Below are 20,200 nucleotides of genomic sequence, written 5' to 3' on the forward strand. Positions count from 1 at the left end.
TTAACAATGAGCAAAGCCCATAAAAGAAGGACGAAAGATACCAAAGGGACAGTCAAACTCATAAATCTAAAACAAACTGACAACGCCATGGCTAAAAATGAAGAAGACAAACAGAAAAACAATAGTACACATGACACAACATAGAAAACTAAAGAATAAACAACACGAACCCCACCAAAAACTAGGGGTGATCTCAGGTGCTCCGGAAGGGTAAGCAGATCCTGCTATTAAAAGGCCCTTAAATGACATATGTAAAACAATTAAAACGAGAATGAAGGTTACTGACACAGAATGTGTATCATGTAATAGAAGATGACAAGCATGATGGACCAAATACATATTTCAAATGGCTAACTCTCTAGTCCTCTGGTCCAAACTTTTATTGAGTAATTACAAATTGAGGAAAGCTGCCAATGAAATTGATCATAGAAATTATGAATATATGTGATACTTTACTATCTTAAAAATCTTAAAACATATGAGCCCTGTACAGATCTGATTCAATATTCAACTAACATTTTAAAATATATCTCTGAAAAGAAAATGTGCTTAGTGATGTATTCGACACTCAATTTGTAATAATCAATGACTTTCAAATGACAAAAATGAAATTTATAAGTGATCATAAGTATCTAACAACAAAAAGAAATGTATTGTGCTTGTTACTATAAATAGATTGTTTGTATCTTTCAGGCATTGGACGGATTTTTGTTTGTTGTAAATGGTCAAGGCAAAGTTGAATTTGTATCCGAAAATGTTGATTCATATCTTAAATACACCCAGGTAATGTATAGCTGTATGCCTTAAATACACCCATGTTATGAAACTTATACACAATGCTTATTACCACAAAATACAGATCAAGTTTGAATTTGGGTGATATCACTTTTTTGTAAATTTTGTATCCAGCAAGAGACAATATCAAATATCTAAATGCAACAATAACTGTTTTAAAATATAAGTTCATTTATAGAAAAATTCCTCAACACCATGACAAATAATGAAACAGGATGATTTAGACTTTTACTCCATGAAACATTAGACAGAAAACTTAAGTCTGAGAAACTAAACAGCAGAAGATCCTACACTTTTAGGGGCATACTGAAAAATGAGCAGTTGACAATTGGAAAACCAAATATATTTTTAAAACAAATTCAAATCGATAACTTCCATCAAATCTTCTGTTTAATGCAAGTTCAGCCTCACTGTTCATGTATTAAAATTGAGAATGGAAATAGGAAATATGTCAAAGAGCCATCAACCCGACCATAGAACAGTCGAAGGTCACCAATGGGTCTTCAACGCAGCAAGAAACTCACACACCTGGTGGTGCTCAGCTGGCCCCTAAATACAATTGTGTACTAGTTCAGTGAAAATGGAAAGCATTTGTTGCATAGCAAATATTTTGTACAAAATGATTTTTATTGTATTCATTGTAGTTTGAATTTTCATTCCTGTATTCTTCTAATTTCAGGATGACCTTGTTGGAAAAAGTATATATAATATTATCCATGTCGGAGATCATGCACAATTTAGTGGCAGCCTTCTGCCTATGTCATTTGGTAAGTAAAGAACATATTGTAAAAGCAGAAATTTTTTGTGGAGGATTTAATTTTGTTTATTTGGTTGTAGGATATATCCAAGAAATTATAACCCAACGAAAATTTAACCCACATATTATATCACTTCCATTTACTGGAAACCACGAAATTAAATCTAATGAAATCTTATATATAAAGACAAAACCACAAAATTTGAACCCCACGAAAATTAAAGTTTCTACAATATTATCTACATGCCATACCTATATAATATAGGTAATGTTGATATTGACAAATTCCACCACTCGCAGTGGGAAAACCAAACCTGCCCACTCAAATTAAATCTTAAACCAAATTTATATACATATGCATATCCCAATTTCTTGAAATTTTGCATATTCAATTAATATGTTTAAAGAAACAAAATGGCATGTCTGTTCTACAGGGGTTGGCAAAGGGGCCATTGAGAAATTTTCTACTCTGTGTCTACAATCTTCCCCATTTGAATTCCACTTTATAATAGACATACAATATGTACAAATAAAAGAGATAATGTTAAAATTATGAGAAAATTTAACAAAGAGCAGTAACTCCAGGAAATTTGTTTTAGAATGTGATGTGTTTGCTTGATAATTTTACAATAAGGCAGAAACAAAATATATACATCACTTTCTTAGTTGCTTGCCAGATGCATTTACATTTCTTTCCATTTGTCAACCAAATTCTGATCGTTCACAAAATAATATTGATAAATATATGTACTAAGATTAAAAGCATGCTCATGTTTTTTTGCAGAAAGAAATGGGACATTTTGTATATAATTTAGCTTCCAATAATTATGTGAAGTTTTTGTTGAAACACTTCAACTTATCAATTGTTTGTCTTGCAGGAAGTGTAATTTCTTGGCCAAACGATACTGTAGCTAAAGGAAGAACTTTTAATTGTCGTATGCTTGTTAAACCACCATGTAAGTATGGCATTTTTTGTCATGTAACTGTAAATTCAGAAATTATTGCATACATTTATTATTGCCATTTTGTCATTTGAGACTAAAATGCAATTTTAATTTTTGCAATACTGAGAAAATTCTTGTTTAATTCATACAAAAAACTTCAAAATGTGAGTTTAAATTATTGGGATTATAACCCTGTCACATTTTTTGCAATATTAAAAGAAAATCAAAATAATATCTGAATTAATTACAGTAAATAATGCAGATTCAAACAAATAGTGCAAATCACTAAAATACTGAACTTTAGGAAAATCAATTTGGAAAGTCCACAATCACATGGCAAAATCAAATAACAAAACGCATCAAGAACGAATGGACAAGAACTGTCATATTCCTGACTTGGTACAGGCATTTTCAAAACAGTGCAAATTATAACAGCTTTATATATATTCATATAATTTTCCTACATAAATTTAGCAGAGGTTTTGATATAATTCAAAAGAGGATGTGTGCTAATGGCATTTTTTTCTACCTCCGAAATATGAAGTAATTTAAAATTGGGTTGGTTTGGTTTCAACAAGATTGCTAAGTATATGTAAAGTTTGAGTTGTAAACTCTATGAAGTTTTATGATTGTTTAATGACATTTTCTTTGGAAGAATGAAAATTTCAAATTTTTGTACAAAAATGACAAAATGTGCTTATATTGACAAATATACCTTTTAATGGAGTTCATACAAGTACCACAAACATATATACATGAAAAGTGTTGTTAGTACACTCAAACATTGTGTTAAATTATGGAGTTGATACTTGCAGGTGCACTCTATATGTGAGTCTCAGAAGTATATAAAAAACATGGCTGCCATTTAATTTCAGTTTTTTATAAAGACTGATAATTTTGAAATAACAATTAAATAGCATTAAAATTTGTCATTTCAGGTGAAGAAATTGATGATGTTGAAGTTAAACAAACCTATGTTTCCCAATATGAAAACATGCAAATATCTGCCTTACAACAGCCTGGTGAAAAATTCTCTGAAACTAGCGAAGGTTCAGGTATAGTAATATTATGGCTTCAAAATTAGTGTAAAACTTTATGTGTGATTTCCTCAATTTAAGGGAGTAGACCTTGGTTCAGGGAGATAACTCTTTAAATCAGTTAAGCGTTTGTAAAAGTCAAGTTCATCCATGTATTTTAGGCATTTACCTGAAACGGATTGAAAATAATCTATGTAACCTAGAAGCTTAGAATATATTCTTAAAAAATGGTTAACATAAACGTACTGATGATTTTAAGAGTTATTTCCCTTAACCTAGATCTACCTCCTTAAATGAAGGCTTAATTGTCAAAACTTAGATTGACTTCTTAAAATGGGTTATTTCTAGATTTTTGTTGTTGTCAGTCCTGGGACTCCTGACTGAGTGCTGACTAGTCATATGAAATTTGATTAGGACATGCAAAATAGCAAATTATATTCCATTAACATTTCCATATTCCTAACATGGATTGAAGTACATTTTAGAGAAATTATAAAAGTTAAATATACAAACAGAATTACCAGCCAGCATCATATACCAATGAGACAGCAACCTAAGAACATAACAACACAGGAAAAGATGTAAATATTTATTAGCCAGAAAAATCCTTAAAATTCAATTATACATCCTACCTAAGTCTTTGTAGGTGGTTCATGTTAACAATTGTTTAAGACGGTAATGTTCTATGTTTTTAGTTGGACAATCTTGTCTAGTGTGTATTGCTAGACTTATAGGTGGTTCATATTAACAATTGTTTAAGACGGTAATGTTCTATGTTTTTAGTTGGACAATCTTGTCTAGTGTGTATTGCTAGACTTATAGGTGGTTCATATTAACAATTGTTTAAGACGGTAATGTTCTATGTTTTTAGTTGGACAATCTTGTCTAGTGTGTATTGCTAGACTTATAGGTGGTTCATGTTAACAATTGTTTAAGACGGTAATGTTCTATGTTTTTAGTTGGACAATCTTGTCTAGTGTGTATTGCTAGACTTATAGGTGGTTCATATTAACAATTGTTTAAGACGGTAATGTTCTATGTTTTTAGTTGGACAATCTTGTCTAGTGTGTATTGCTAGACTTATAGGTGGTTCATGTTAACAATTGTTTAAGACGGTAATGTTCTATGTTTTTAGTTGGACAATCTTGTCTAGTGTGTATTGCTAGACTTAAAGGTGGTTCATGTTAACAATTGTTTAAGACCGTAATGTTCTATGTTTTCAGTTGGACAATCTTGTCTAGTGTGTATTGCTAGACTTATAGGTGTTTCATGATAACAAATGTTTAAGACAGTAATGTTCTATGTTTTTAGTTGGACAATCTTATCTAGTGTGTATTGCTAGACTTATAGGTGGTTCATGTTAACAATTGTTTAAGACAGTAATGTTCTATGTTTTCAGTTGGATAATCTTGTCTAGTGTGTATTGCTAGACTTATAGGTGGTTCATGTTAACAATTGTTTAAGACGGTAATGTTCTATGTTTTTAGTTGGACAATCTTGTCTAGTGTGTATTGCTAGACTTATAGGTGGTTCATGTTAACAATTGTTTAAGACCGTAATGTTCTATGTTTTCAGTTGGACAATCTTGTCTAGTGTGTATTGCTAGACTTATAGGTGTTTCATGATAACAAATGTTTAAGACAGTAATGTTCTATGTTTTTAGTTGGACAATCTTATCTAGTGTGTATTGCTAGACTTATAGGTGGTTCATGTTAACAATTGTTTAAGACAGTAATGTTCTATGTTTTCAGTTGGACAATCTTGTCTAGTGTGTATTGCTAGACTTATAGGTGGTACCTGTTAACAATTGTTTAAGACAGTAATGTTCTATGTTTTCAGTTGGACAATCTTGTCTAGTGTGTATTGCTAGACTTATAGGTGGTTCATGTTAACAATTGTTTAAGACTTCAATGTTCTATGTTTTCAGTTGGACAATCTTGTCTAGTGTGTATTGCTAGACTTATAGGTGGTTCATGATAACAATTGTTTAAGACAGTAATGTTCTATGTTTTCAGTTGGACAATCTTGTCTAGTGTGTATTGCTAGACTTATAGGTGGTTCATGTTAACAATTGTTTAAGACGGTAATGTTCTATGTTTTTAGTTGGACAATCTTGTCTAGTGTGTATTGCTAGACTTATAGGTGGTTCATGTTAACAATTGTTTAAGACGGTAATGTTCTATATTTTCAGTTGGACAATCTTGTCTAGTGTGTATTGCTAGACTTATAGGTGGTTCATGTTAACAATTGTTTAAGACGGTAATGTTCTATGTTTTCAGTTGGACAATCTTGTCTAGTGTGTATTGCTAGACTTATAGGTGGTTCATGTTAACAATTGTTTAAGACAGTAATGTTCTATGTTTTTAGTTGGACAATCTTGTCTAGTGTGTATTGCTAGACTTATAGGTGGTTCATGTTAACAATTGTTTAAGACGGTAATGTTCTATATTTTCAGTTGGACAATCTTGTCTAGTGTGTATTGCTAGACTTATAGGTGGTTCATTTTAACAATTGTTTAAGACGGTAATGTTCTATGTTTTCAGTTGGATAATCTTGTCTAGTGTGTATTGCTAGACTTATAGGTGGTTCATGTTAACAATTGTTTAAGACAGTAATGTTCTATGTTTTCAGTTGGACAATCTTGTCTAGTGTGTATTGCTAGACGACTTTCTATAACAGAGAAGACTAATACCATGCTGGGCATTGAACAGTTTACTACAAAACAAGATACTAATGGAAAAATACTCGCATTTGATACAAGGTATGTCAAGGGAGACCCATACATGTGAACCTCCCGACGGGAGTTCAATAATCCTGTTTACAGGGGTCTCCTCCCGTCCTCCCGTTTAGGAGAAAAAACTCCCGTGTATGAAATATTTCATGAATGAAAATTTTCAGCCGCCATATTTTATTAATTAATTGATCATGTTGCAAATATACATGTATAGCATATTTCTTTCTTATTTGTCAATACAGTTACGAATGATAAGGAGATGGAGACATGAATACAAATCTATACAGATAAGATAAACAAATATAATGATTTATTTGCAAGCAGTGAACAATCAATTATCAAAAACAAAACAAAACAAGAAACAGATTCTTCTTAATATTTTATTTTCATTCAAATAGAAAGGCAATAAGAGTACTATAAACATATTACAATTTGATGGAAATTTGAAGAAAAAACACAATTTCTACATCATACGGTTACATTTACGACAAAATTTATGTGGATAAAAAACCTCCTGATCTGAGTCCTAATCTCCTGACCAAAATTGCCAAATCTCCTGATCTGAGTTTCACAGTCCATCACATGTATGGAGACCAATCTTCTGATACAAGGTATGTCAAGGGAGACAAATCTTCATAGAAAATGTGAATTTACATTCAAAACTAAGTGTAGTACATACACAAATTTTTCTCATATTTTCTTGGTAAAATTAGACATTTTTCGCAAAAATTATGTGAAGTTTAGCATGATTTCAAATAAAGTCAGTCACTTTTTTGCATCAGTTCTCAACCCAGCCTGGTGCCTCTGTTAAAAATATATTAACTGAATCTTTATTAAAGGTAAAAAAAAAAGATCTTTGAAACTACTGGGGATATATTTCTTTCGGCACTACTGTGAATTCATTATTATTCCATGGAAATCAAAATTTCATAGATTTCGTGGGTAAAGTTGAATCCTGAAAATAAATGTTCCAACTAATGACAAATTTTCTTTAGGCTTGTATGTAGACTCTAGCAAAACCACAAAATTTAATATCAACAAACATGTTTTTACTTCATCCACGAAAATTGGTACCATCGAAAAAAAAAAATGAATTCACAGTATTACAACTACTAGTTGTTACAAGGGAGACAAATCTGTATGAAATAGATGTAAACACATGTAAACTGTCTGTTATTAGGCAGACTGGGGGATCCTATGGTGTTATTATCAGGTAGCATTAGTGATTTTTAGCCTTATGTTACAGTTTTATGTAATATAGACATTTTTATGCCCCATTTATGGGCATTATGTTTTCTGGTCTGTGCGTCCGTTCGTCCGTTCGTCCATCCGTTCGTTCGTCCGTCCGTTCGTTCGTTTGTCCGTCTGTCCCGCTTCAGGTTAAAGTTTTTGGTCGAGGTAGTTTTTGATGAAGTTGAAGTCTAATCAACTTGAAACTTATGTTCTGTATGATATGATCTTTCTAATTTTAATTCCAAATTAGAGATTTAACCCCATTTTCACGGTCCACTGAACATAGAAAATGATAGTGCGGATGGGGCATCCGTGTACTGGGGACACATTCTTGTTCAGTAATATTACTGTTTTCAGTAATATAGAGACTATATTACACATTTCAGTAAGATAACAATATTACAGTTTTTAGTAAGATAAGAATTATATTACTATTTTTTGTAATATTACTTTTGCCAGTATTATATAAAAAAGTAATATTACTGTTTTTAGTATTTGCCTGGACTGATCATCTGGCTGTGTCTGTATTGGCCAAATGACTGGAAGAGTCGCTGGACAATACAAATAATTAAATATTTATAGTAGGGCCAATACAAAAACAGCCAGAGCCTCACTGTTATTGAATTATTCTAATCCTTATATTAGATGAGAAAGCTACCACAAAGCAGTTACCAGAAATCATATTTGAACTTGGGATGCATTTAAGGAATGACTGTAATATTTTTTCTGTCTATGAAGAAATAACATAAAAAATTTGGTGCACACTGAATAACGCCCGTAGCGGGTTATTTAACAGTGTGCACCAAATTTTTTATGTTATTTCGAATAGACAGAAAAAATATTACAGTCATTTCTTATAATTTAATTCTAAATTCCATTTTAAACCGTAGAAAACCATGAAAAAACGTTGATGACGTCACGGTCACATGACTAAATTATGTCTATGGGCTCATAACAAAATAACGTCAGCCAATCAGAAGACGTGTTACATCCAAAATTAAATTATTTCTTGTTAGTATTGGAGAAACTTCTGATTTCTTGTTCAAGTACTGAATATATACTAATGCAAGACATTTTATCTAGGAGATATAACGTAGCTTGGAAGATATGACCTTAGATCTGTCTCCAAATTACCTTTGACATCAAGCAACTATTGCTTTTAAATATTATTGACTTCTGATGTTTTATTTATTGTGTTGTCGGAACTTCTAAGGTTTTAAATTAATGGTAAACAAATTTTCATACAAGTGTAAATACATCTCTTGCTGAAAACACAAATAGACGTTTGTGAGGAACTCATGCTCTGTAAAGCCTCTAGTTACTATATAAATTGGTTAATATCATTCTTATGTAAAGATTTTCACAGTTTTTCCGTTACTTTTGACACTTTGTGCTCAGCAGGTGACATCTTGGTTTTCAAACATAGTTTAACCTTTAGTTATCAACTTTTACATCATTTGTTCTCTGGTGGGGGATCTTCTCATTGGTAATAATAGCACATCTTCTTATTTATATATTGTTCTACGTCTTGTGATCTCTGGTGGGGGATCCTCTCATTGGTAATCATAGAACATCTTCTTATTTATATGTTGTTCTACCTCATGTGATCTCTGGTGGGGGATCCTCTCATTGGTAATCATAGAACATCTTGTTTATATATTGTTCTACCTCATGTGGTCTTAAATGGAGAGTTTTCTCATAGGCAGTCATACCCAAGCATCAACAATCACTTCTACATATTTTAGTCTCTGGTGGGGAGTTGTCGCATGGGGAACGATAGCACATCTTCTTTATTTTGATATCTTTATCTCCTAAATGTTATTTAAATGTCCCAACTTATTTACTTTAGTTTGATAGGAACAACCTATGATAGACAATGAAGTTGAAATACTATAAGTAAATCCCAGTGTGCTATCATTTCCATGTTCCACTCTATATCATGGTTCAGCGACTTTGAAATAATTAGCAATGTTGTTATCCATTTGTTTGTCTTTCGTCAATTTTTTGCTGACGGGTTTACATATTTCTGTGTCAACAGTTTATTTTACTGTAGAATATAAATCCCTTGTCGCTTTTTGTTACAGACATTCTTAATTATTTAAAAATGAATGATGCAATGATATATATTTAATTACATTTTGAATTGTTATCTGGTATGGTTATAGAAACTTTTGAATAAATTTCACATCTATCTTTCCTAATTTGATACAATATATTTTGATATTTTAAAGGAAATTTGATGTATTGCAATAGATAGCAGAAATATCATTCCTCTTTCCACCCAGATTAAAAAAACAAAACAACAATCGGATAGGAATCAAGTATCGTTTATCTTAAAGTTTAAAACGCCATTATTACAAAAAAATCACCAAAAGTCATATTTTACTTCCTCACAGAGTAAAGAAAAACAAACACCTTTAGGTCGGCTTTTGAATTCAAATTAACACATTTTAGTTTTTCATATGTCAGTGTTATAGTTAAGGAACCTTCTTGCTCCTAAATGAGGATTGATGCCTATATATGGGAGAACATCTGCATGGCTACATTTTATTTAATTGTTTCCATAGTAACGATTGTGACGTTAACGCATTATGTGAGTCAGTATGTTAGTAACGCACAAGTTCAGTGAAGAACACCTAAAGAAGATTATTTTGTCTTAACTTGAAATGTGGAGCAAAAAAAATCTATGATGCTGCAATAAATTTGATTTTGGGTCTGTTGTGTGAATCTCATTTGTGGAATTGGAGAATAGCTTTGTGGGTTAGAAAATTTGAATTGCAAAACGGATGGTGAAACTTTTTTAAGTTTAAAAAAAATTATTGTCGACCGTAAAAGATAAGTGTTTGGTGTTGAGATTACGTGAAATTCTAATGATTGTTTATATGGTACTGACAGGACAAACAATAATAGTGAGTTATCTCCCTTTCTTATTATTTCAGTGGAATAGCACCAGGATCTCAAAGCTGTCCAGATTTTAACGGACAAAACATTCAAGAATTTTGTCACGTTAATGATGTTCAGAATTTAGCCAAACATTTCCAAGAAGGTAGGTTGATATACTTTGTTTCATTATTATTCGTGGGATAACAATTTTCATTGATTTCTTGGTTTAAGGTGAACCACAAATTTAAATGTTCAAAAATGATTTAAATATTTTTAATAAGCTTGTATTAAGACCTTAATAATACCAGAATATCAGATACCCACAAAAATTAATGACTCCAAAGTATATATATTTTTGATAAATTTGCATAGGTATGAATAAATAGAAAGAAAATCATTACATGAGGGTGGTAAAGAGTTATTTTTGTGCAGAATATATTTTGGTTTCTGTTCTCTAACTTTAGTTTTCCTGAATCAAATGTTATAAAACTTAAACACTATCCTTAGCTAATTACCACTTTACACAGATCAAGTAAGAATTTGAGTGGTGTCACTTTCTTTGAAATGTATAAGCCTCCTTTAATTAGGAGCACATCTATATGAAGTCTTACCTTAACTTTAAAATTTTAAACAATAAAAATGCTTTTTCCAACATTATGTACAGCACGTATAAATTAACAATAAAAGTGTCTTGCATGGCATATGGTTTTCATGGTTTTCCAGTTATGTACATTTATGAATTGAAAAATTGCTGAATTGCCATATATTTATGCTTGGGGTCACATTCTTCTTTATTTTTTATGGAAACACTCAGACCGCTGATAGATATTTTTTGAAGCCTTAAGTGAAAAGTTTTGCCTTAGTAAATAATATATCCTAGACCATTTTCTTGGTGAATAAAGAATCACATAGGCTTAATGCCTTTGTACTTTTACCCTCTATTAGTTTTTCCTGGTCTATAGACAAGTTTATTGACCATTGAACCCTTTGGACATGACAGATATTTAACATTATAGACATATCATTTACAGGTATTCTGTAAATTTCTGAAATGTCTCTATAAAATGATGGAGTTTTAGTTGTAAAATTTTGGCGTTTTTTTTCCGGGAGCAGAAATTTAATATAGTATAGTGAATGCTATACAACAATTATACCCCTCATTTTTGCCGAGACTTATAGTTGGAATTGGAAACAATGTTATGTTGTATAGTGTATGCTATACAACAATTATACCCCTCATTTTTGCCGAGACTTATAGTTGGAATTGGACACAATGTTATGTTGTATAGTGAATGCTATACAACAATTATACCCCTCATTTTTGCCGAGACTTATAGTTGGAATTGGACACAATGTTATGTTGTATAGTGAATGCTATACAACAATTATACACCTTCATTTTTGACAAGACTTATAGTTGGGAATTTGACTTTTCAAAATGTGAATGCTATACAACAATTATACATCTTCATTTTTGCCGAGACTTGTGGTTGGAATTTCACTTTTCAAAATGTGAATGCTATACAAGAATTATACACCTTCATTTTTATTTATATATAACGTGACGGTACCCAAATTGCACCTATTTTGACAGTTTTTTCAACTACGTTTTTTTATGATTAAGACAAAAGTTTCCATTTTGTGTTTATTTTGTAGCCGTATCCTTCTTTATTATATAGGTACACCAATTTGATTTTCAATTCATATGGAATCATAGAAAAATTGGTCTGAACTAACCTCCAAACCATCAATGATTCTGTAATGAGGAGTACCCAAATTGCATCCATGCTTAAATTCGCATCGTCAAAAGTCGAATAACAGAGCTTTTGTTTCTTTTTTTCAAATATTTTGAACAATTGGATATTTGTCCATGCTTATTCTTCTTTTTTTAAGAAATGAATACTTGAAACATATTGTATTTGCTAATTTTAAAAAGATGACGTTTTGATGACGTCGCATGGCGACGTTTCAGGACATTTTGCTTTTTCGGTAAACGCTTCATCTGTTGATAAATACTGTGAACGTTTTGTCTATATCTAAATATATTTACCTATTTTTAAAGACATGTATAGTATCAAATCATAAAAATACAAATTGTTAAGTCTCTAGGAGATCTTGTAAGATTTCCGCTGCTATTTTTTGCTAAATAGGTGCAATTTGGGTACTCGTTGCAATTTGGGTACCGTTACGTTACATATTTATGAGTTATACAACAATTTTAATTTATGTGTTATACAACATATTTATGTGCTATACAACAATTACACACCTTCATTTTTGCCAAGACTTATAGCTGGAATTTGACTTTTCAAAATGTTGTCCAGTCCTGGGAGACATGTTATAATCTCACACGAGTCACATTTATATATAATAAAACATTCAACTGCTAGCAAACCATTGCCATTGGTTAATATGATGGTTGTTTGTTTCATTTTGCCTAGCAACCTGTTTATTACATGTCAATTCCACAAACCTTGAAAGGTGATAACTCCAGCGTTGATATCTTTTGAGTGGGAACAAATCGTAAATATTATTTTATTCCTTGATAGAATGCAGCTGAATATGTGGGTTAGCTGAAGCTTAATTCTCAAAATGGCTTTGAATGTAACAAACTTTTAAGTGTTATTTTTTTTTTTTTTTTAATATTCATTATTAATGGACATTTTAATTTATATCTAAGCATGAAGTCTTAATTTTTTTCAGGAAAATTGTTAAGATAATCATGGGTTATTTAAAGCTTCTTAATTACTGGTAGTGCCTAGTGGCATATGTACCGTAACATTTGGCGCTACATCTCCAGAAAAATGTTGTTTATTTTAAACTAACTTGTAAGATGTAAATAGTATTAATTTAATGTTACATAAATTTTTATTTTTTATTTCACACATGTTATTTTGTTTTCTCAATAATTTTGACATTCTTTATTGATATTTTTGTAAAATTATGTAATTTTATTTTTCAGTGTTAAAGACTGGATCTAATACAAGTAGTGTGTATAGGTTCAAATTTCAAGACAATAGATATTTCTTTGTACAGACAAAGAGTAAAATTTTCCGCAGTGACAATTGTGAACAAGATTTTATTTTGTCCACACATTCCATTATTCGTGAGTGCGACTCGGAAAATGAACTCAAAGGCTCAGCTTCGACAAGTCTTATGAAATCTATTATAGGACAATCGCAAGTTGCAGGAACTCGAGCAAACCAAAACTTGTCTGGAATATCGTCACAAATGGCGGCATTAGAAACACTTGCATACTCGCAGAGTTCAATGAACCCTAACATGGGGTTAAATAGTGACTTACATTCAATGGATGTGTTGAATTCAAACAGTAACCATGGAAACTGGGATTTATTGCCTTCAGATTTTGAGGCTGTTATCGGAAGTACGAATATGAATTTTAATAATTCAAACTCATCGAGTAATAGTGTTAATTCATGGAGTGACATGTCTCAAATGAAACTCGCTCAACAACAGCAGCAGCATCAACAACAGCAACAACAGTTGTTGACGAGGACGATGCTTGCGATGAGTAAAACCATTCGACCAGAAATGTTAAAATTTCAACGTGGAGGATCATTTGACTCGAGTAGTAATAGTGGTCAGAAAAGTCCACGATTTTCACCTAGTCCAGGACCAAGAAGTGCCCCATTTCAGGTTCCTAGTCAAAGGAATATGATGGGATATCCAAATCAACGTAGTCCAGGAAGTAGTGTAGGTGGCATGATGTCTAACAGGATGTCACCAGGTATGGGATATCCTCCACAAAGGACACCACCTATGTCCAGTCCAGGTAAATATTTGAAAGGTGGCGCTTAATAACATTTTGTTTATAAGAAAATATTTAAAAGTATTGAACATGCTGAAAGGGGTTTTAAATTATTACATGTTTTAAGTAAAGCTCAAAGGGGTTTTAAATTATTACATGTTTTAAGTAAACTCTTTAATATCTAAAATCCAGTGAGCTTTGAGAATTATTTTCAAGGATACCAATTTTCTTCAATTGACAAAAATACCAGGTTATTTAATTTGTGGTTTTGCATGCTTTCCTATAGAAAACTAACCCGCATAATTCAGTTGTTATATTCCGCTTACTACATTAACGCCTGAATGCATAGACAATGAAAAATCTTCAATCAACCATTCGGAATTAGCTCGGGATTTACCTATCTCGATAAAATTGAGCTAATTGCTGATTGGTCACCTCTTCTACAGGGCACCAATCAAAATCCAGGATTCGTGAAGAGTTTTTATCGTGTTAGGACTTCAGGCCCTCGCAAGTAGGAGAGATCGATTACGGGGAGGGACTGAATTATTCAGGTTAATAGAAAACTTGTAATTTCTTGAACATTTAAATTTGGTGGTCCCCTGAACCCATAGAATAAAGAAAATTAGTGTCAAACAAATACTAAAGAATCTACAGTACTTAAGCATTGATACTGATGAGAATTGTCTAAAATATTGTACAGTAAAACAGATATACCAACAAAACATAAACATGAACAAACAAAACATAACACATGGGCAGGGTTCTCACTAAGGCAAGTCCATGAGTCCTGGCCTCACGGTCATAAAACTTTCGAGCAGGATTTTTGTACTCAGACTCGAAAATCAACCAATCAAATTGCTGGATTTCATGTTTCGAGCATGATTTTTGTGCTCTGAGCACTGAGCAAAGTTTTATGCCTTAAAGGCCTGAACTAGTGAAAATCTGTCTGAACTCACCATTTTCAAAACTGGTGAGTTCAAAGATGCATCAAGTTTGAATTAATTTGTATTAATTGAACACTCATATCATTTTGAGTAGAATAAAAGTAATCTGAATTTCATATCTTTTCATTGCTCTATTTGTTTTATTTTAGTGAGTATGACACAGGCTGGGTGGAACAGACTACAACAAAATATACACCAACAACGTGAATTTCAAACACCAAACAGCTTGCCGCCGCTTAGTTTGTCCATGATGTCACCAGGGCAACAAGGGGGCATGATGGGTAGGACTAGTGCTAATCCGTCACCTTCACCTCGGAGTAGTTCTGAATTTCTGTTTTCAAATTCAAGTCAGTCCTCTGTTGATAAAAGGACAATACGAGGTGGTGGTAAATTAAGTGAACTTTTGAGTCACAGTTCATCTAGTAGTTCTCTGATAATTCGGACTAATTCTAGAGATAGTTTATATGATCAGGACAGGACAGACAATAATAGTGTGTTATCTCCCCTCAGTAGTAGTCATCAATCCCCTCAACCGGGACCAGGATCACTTAGTCCAACTGAAAAACCACAGAGTACAACGTCACATGATGATATCGATATGTTGCGGAAAGGGGACGGGAAAAAGGCACCAAAAAATATCATATTAAAACAATTGCTCAGTCAAGACGAGTCATATGACGATGAAAAGGACGATAAATCAGAATCTGATATGAATGAGGCGGAGGCCAAAAAACCAAATGCCTTGTTGAAGGTAAGGACATCAATCTGTGTTTAATGGCCTTTGTGTTTAGGGCCAGCTGAATTCTGTATTTGGGTGCATATTTACTCTATGAGTTGAAAACCCATTGGTGGCTTTGAGAATGAAATGTTCTCTCATTTTCACAATTTTACAGGAAATGTCAAAACCAATCTAAATTTAGATTTGAATATTTCTGAAAAAAAAAACCCATGAAAAACACAACATCATCTAAAACAAAAATATTGACAAACAGATTTTTATGCCCCACCTACGATAGTAGAGGTGCATTATGTTTTCTGGTCTGTGCGTCCGTTCGTCCGTTTGTCCGTCCATCCTTCACCCGCTTCAGGTTAAAGTTTTTGGTCGAGGTAGTTTCTGTTGAAGTTGATGTCCAATCAACTTGAAACTTAGTACACATGTTCCCTATGATATAATCTTTCTAATTTAAATGCCAAAGTAGAGATTTTCTCACATTTTACGGTCCACTGAATAAAGAAAATGATAGTGCAGATGGGACACATTCTTTATCCTTTAGAACTAGCATTATGAAAATCTGGCTCAGCTCATCAGTCTCATACAAAGTAGTGTTCAATGTATTAATAATATGCATGTCGCTAGCTATAGATGTAACATAATGATTCAATCTGACATGGATAAGGGCATTTAAAAGTAGGTAAATAAGTGTTAAAACGTTATAGATTGATTGACAGATCAAGGACTGTCTAACAGCAGAATTTCAATATCCTTATTCTGATACATGTTATACTGTGGATTTTAATTATTTTCGTGGGTACCAATTTTCGTGGATTGAGGAAAAGTTGTGTTTTCGTTGATTTGTAATTTTGTTGTTTTTACAAAGTCTGCATACATTCCTTAAGAATATATGTTATTCGTTGATTATTTAAATTCGTGGTTATCCTGTACCCACTTAATTCATGAAAATTGGTATCCAACGAATATTAATGAATCCACAGTAATTGTCACTAGATATTATTTCCGGTAAGGACATTTAAAAGTAGGCAAAGAATAAAAGTTAGAAGTGAATGAATATTTTGATAGATTGGTGACTGTTTTACAGCAGATCCGTATATTTAATATCATAACATACCTCCGTTTAAAAATAGATTCTTTGCATTGAAAATAATGTGTGGGATACTTATTTTTATGTATTTCTTGGTCTGTGGTTAATGTGGTTTGCCACAAAATTAAATGTTCATCAAAATGTTAATATCTCTGGTTTATCATGTTGATATGCTGAAGTTGAACTTATTAAAATTATCAAATTATCAAAATTTTCAAATTCTGCTATACTGTCTCTGTTTGTACCACGGAACTTCATGCCCCTTACTAGCTCCTTTGAAAAGAGGATGTTAATTTTGTTAAGTTTAGAAATACTAACAGACCATACATGTATTTCCCAGGGTTGTCAAGTCTCAGACTCATGCATTTACCGTAAGACCCTCACATTTTCATGCTTATTTGGTCTGTTTTTTTTATGCCCTACCTACGATAGTAGAGGGGCATTATGTTTTCTGGTCTACCACCTACAATAGAAGAGGGGCATTATGTTTTCTGGTCTGTGCCTCCGTCTGTCTGTTCATTTGTCTGTCCGTCTGTCCGTTCATACAGCTTCAAGGTAGTTTTTGATGAAGTTGAAGTCCGATCAACTTGAAACTTAGTTCACATGTTCCCCATGATATGATCTTTCTAATTTTAATGCCAAATTAAAGTTTTGACCCCAATTTCATGGTCCACTGAACATAGAAAATGATAGTGCGAAGATCAGGTTAAAGTTTTTGTTTAAGTTTTTGGTCAAGGTAGTTTTTGATGAAGTTGAAGTCACATATCAACTTGAAACTTAGTACACATGTTCCCTATGATATGATCCTTCTAATTTTAATGCCAAATTAGAGATTTTATCCAATTTTCAAGGTCCACTGAACATAAAAAATGATAGTGCGAAGATCAGGTTAAAGTTTTGGTTTAAGTTTTTGCTCAAGGTAGTTTTTGATGAAGTTGAAGTCACATCAACTTGAAACTTAGTACACATGTTCCCTATGATATGATCTTTCTAATTTGAATGCCAAAGTAGAGATTTTATCCAATTTTTACGGTCCACTGAACATAGAAAATGATACTACCGATTGGGCATCTGTATACTTGGGACACATTCTTGTTTGTCTTTGATCTTCACAATTTTTTGCCAAATCTCAGGCCTTCGCTTCATGAAAAGTTGCCAGACTGATATCCACAGGGTTATTGTCATACACAGAGTTTATCTTGGCTGGCCATGCAGGCAGGATTGACTGTACACTCTGTCATTAATTTAAACAAAATAATTAAAGAAGATTGTATGGCGTAGACATATCTCACAAGAAACTTAAGATTGTCCCATAGAGAGTTTATCTTGGCTGGCAGGGACGACACTACACTCATTCATGTATATTTCTACTCACTAAAGTTGCGAAAATAAATCACATGCAGTATGTTTATTTTAAACAAAATTATCACTCTGATGTTTGCATTTAAATTATGTGACCAGAAAATACTAGTTTTATCATTGCAGTTTTATCATTGCTTACAAAAATAAATACCGCCTTTGTTTATCCCTAAAACATTATTTTATGTTTATTTTGATACTAATTACATGAATTATCACTTTGAATTTTTCATTCAAAATATTTTTTTGTTAAATATATATTAAATTACATGTTGAAAAGATATGATGAAGTTTTAACTGTTTCACAAACAATAAAATGAATAAGCAAAAACATTATTTGGATATTTTAAATTTGAAAAAAAAAAAAAAAAAAATCCTGATTTCAAATGTGAAAAAAAAAATCTATTCTTAATTCGAATGAAATTCATGAAAAAGAATAAGGGAAAAATTGTGAAAACTGAATACTGGCATTTTACAATACCAAGTAGTATTATGTATATATATGCCTTACGTTTTATCATTGTAGCAGTTATTAAGTGACCCTGGAGAAGATAAAGATAAAAAAGAAAAAGTAAAAGACAAAGGCCTACAAAATGGAGAATTACTTCAGTTTCTGTTAGCAGACGACAACAACTGTACTACCTCTGCACCTGCTGTAAGTTTGTTGCCATGGTTACATGTCAATTATGACCTTGTAATTTAGTAATTATTGTTTAGGTATCCAGCGGAGTTATCAAAAAGTGGAAATTCAAAGGTTGTTGACCCCCTGAATTTTGTACAGGACTGACACAATTTTGGTATTTTGCAATAGAAATAATAGTGAGAACCTGCTGATATTCTTCAAGGACCACCAGCAAAAATATTGAAAGAACTCTGATCCAGCGAACAATTGACCTTGTGTATTTTAAAGAAAAAAAACTTTATGTTTCAAGCCTTAAGTAAACCTCATGACATTGGCACATACTATTAAACATAAAAGATTTTGAGAGGGGTTAATTTGCACATATTTTCCTTTCAAGATTATAATCATAGAGGGGGATGTGAAAAATATAACCCTCTGGCCTTGAAGTCATAAAACTTTCGAGTCAGTTTTTGTTCTCGCTACTCCAAAACCAACCAATCAAAATGCTGGATTTGATATTTCGAGCATGAATTTTGTGCTCTGAGCACTGAGCAAAGTTTTATGACTTTTCTTAACCAAAAAAGAAAGAAAAAGATGAAAGCAAATTTAAAAATAAAATTGAAAAGTTTTAAATTTTATTTTGACAAATCTATTCAGTGAAACTGATTGTACATGTTTTTTCTGACAAACATGTAGATTGCATTGATTGTAGAGGGTCATTGAAGGGTATTTATTTGCAATGGATATAATCGGAAAAAAGGGATATTATATCAAATAAAAAAATAATCTTTTAGGCATGAAGGTACATATTTTTATATATTTGTCTGAAAAGGTTGAATAATTGCCAGATACCATATAAGCAAGTAAAAATTACTTTTACAAAAAAAAAAACCTTAACCAACCTCAGTGCAACATATTTTGTATAATAAAAGTCAATCCTGATATTTTGTAAAATAAACAAACACAAAAAAATTAAGCTGAAATGGTAATTAAGTAACATATTTTATCATACAGGGTAACCCATATCAACCAAACCCCTAGGGCTTTAATGGAAATTTTGTTCATGTACAGTAAAACTTTGTGTTAATTGTAAACCTGTTGAGATTGAAAACTTTTTTATATTGAATTCTTGTACCTGGGCATACAATTTATACATCAGCATTTGTTTTTCTCTTGTCTTTTGTACTCTTGAGTCAAAAATGATCCCTTATAATGTCAGCATTGAACCGGTTAGAAAATCTTTTGATTTCCCTAAAATTACTAGGTCAACCGGGACCAAGTTTTACAGCAATTATGTAGGAAT

General features: G+C 32.0%; 1 protein-coding gene across 19 annotated transcripts in view; it reads left to right on the forward strand.

Moving 5' to 3' along the window:
• The window catches only part of LOC139498066 (nuclear receptor coactivator 2-like), a 145,600-nt gene that overhangs the window by 98,474 nt on the left and 26,926 nt on the right, over positions 1-20,200 (forward strand). For all 19 annotated transcript variants that reach the window (XM_071286368.1, XM_071286369.1, XM_071286372.1 and 16 more), the window contains 9 exons: positions 694-783; positions 1,475-1,562; positions 2,431-2,508; positions 3,435-3,551; positions 6,165-6,294; positions 10,440-10,546; positions 13,346-14,176; positions 15,246-15,847; positions 18,802-18,930. In XM_071286368.1, the coding sequence (XP_071142469.1) occupies positions 694-783; positions 1,475-1,562; positions 2,431-2,508; positions 3,435-3,551; positions 6,165-6,294; positions 10,440-10,546; positions 13,346-14,176; positions 15,246-15,847; positions 18,802-18,930 (2,172 nt within the window). The remainder of the gene's footprint in view (positions 1-693; positions 784-1,474; positions 1,563-2,430; positions 2,509-3,434; positions 3,552-6,164; positions 6,295-10,439; positions 10,547-13,345; positions 14,177-15,245; positions 15,848-18,801; positions 18,931-20,200) is intronic.

Source organism: Mytilus edulis, chromosome 12 (genome assembly GCF_963676685.1).
Source record: "Mytilus edulis chromosome 12, xbMytEdul2.2, whole genome shotgun sequence".
Lineage (NCBI taxonomy): Eukaryota > Metazoa > Mollusca > Bivalvia > Mytilida > Mytilidae > Mytilus > Mytilus edulis.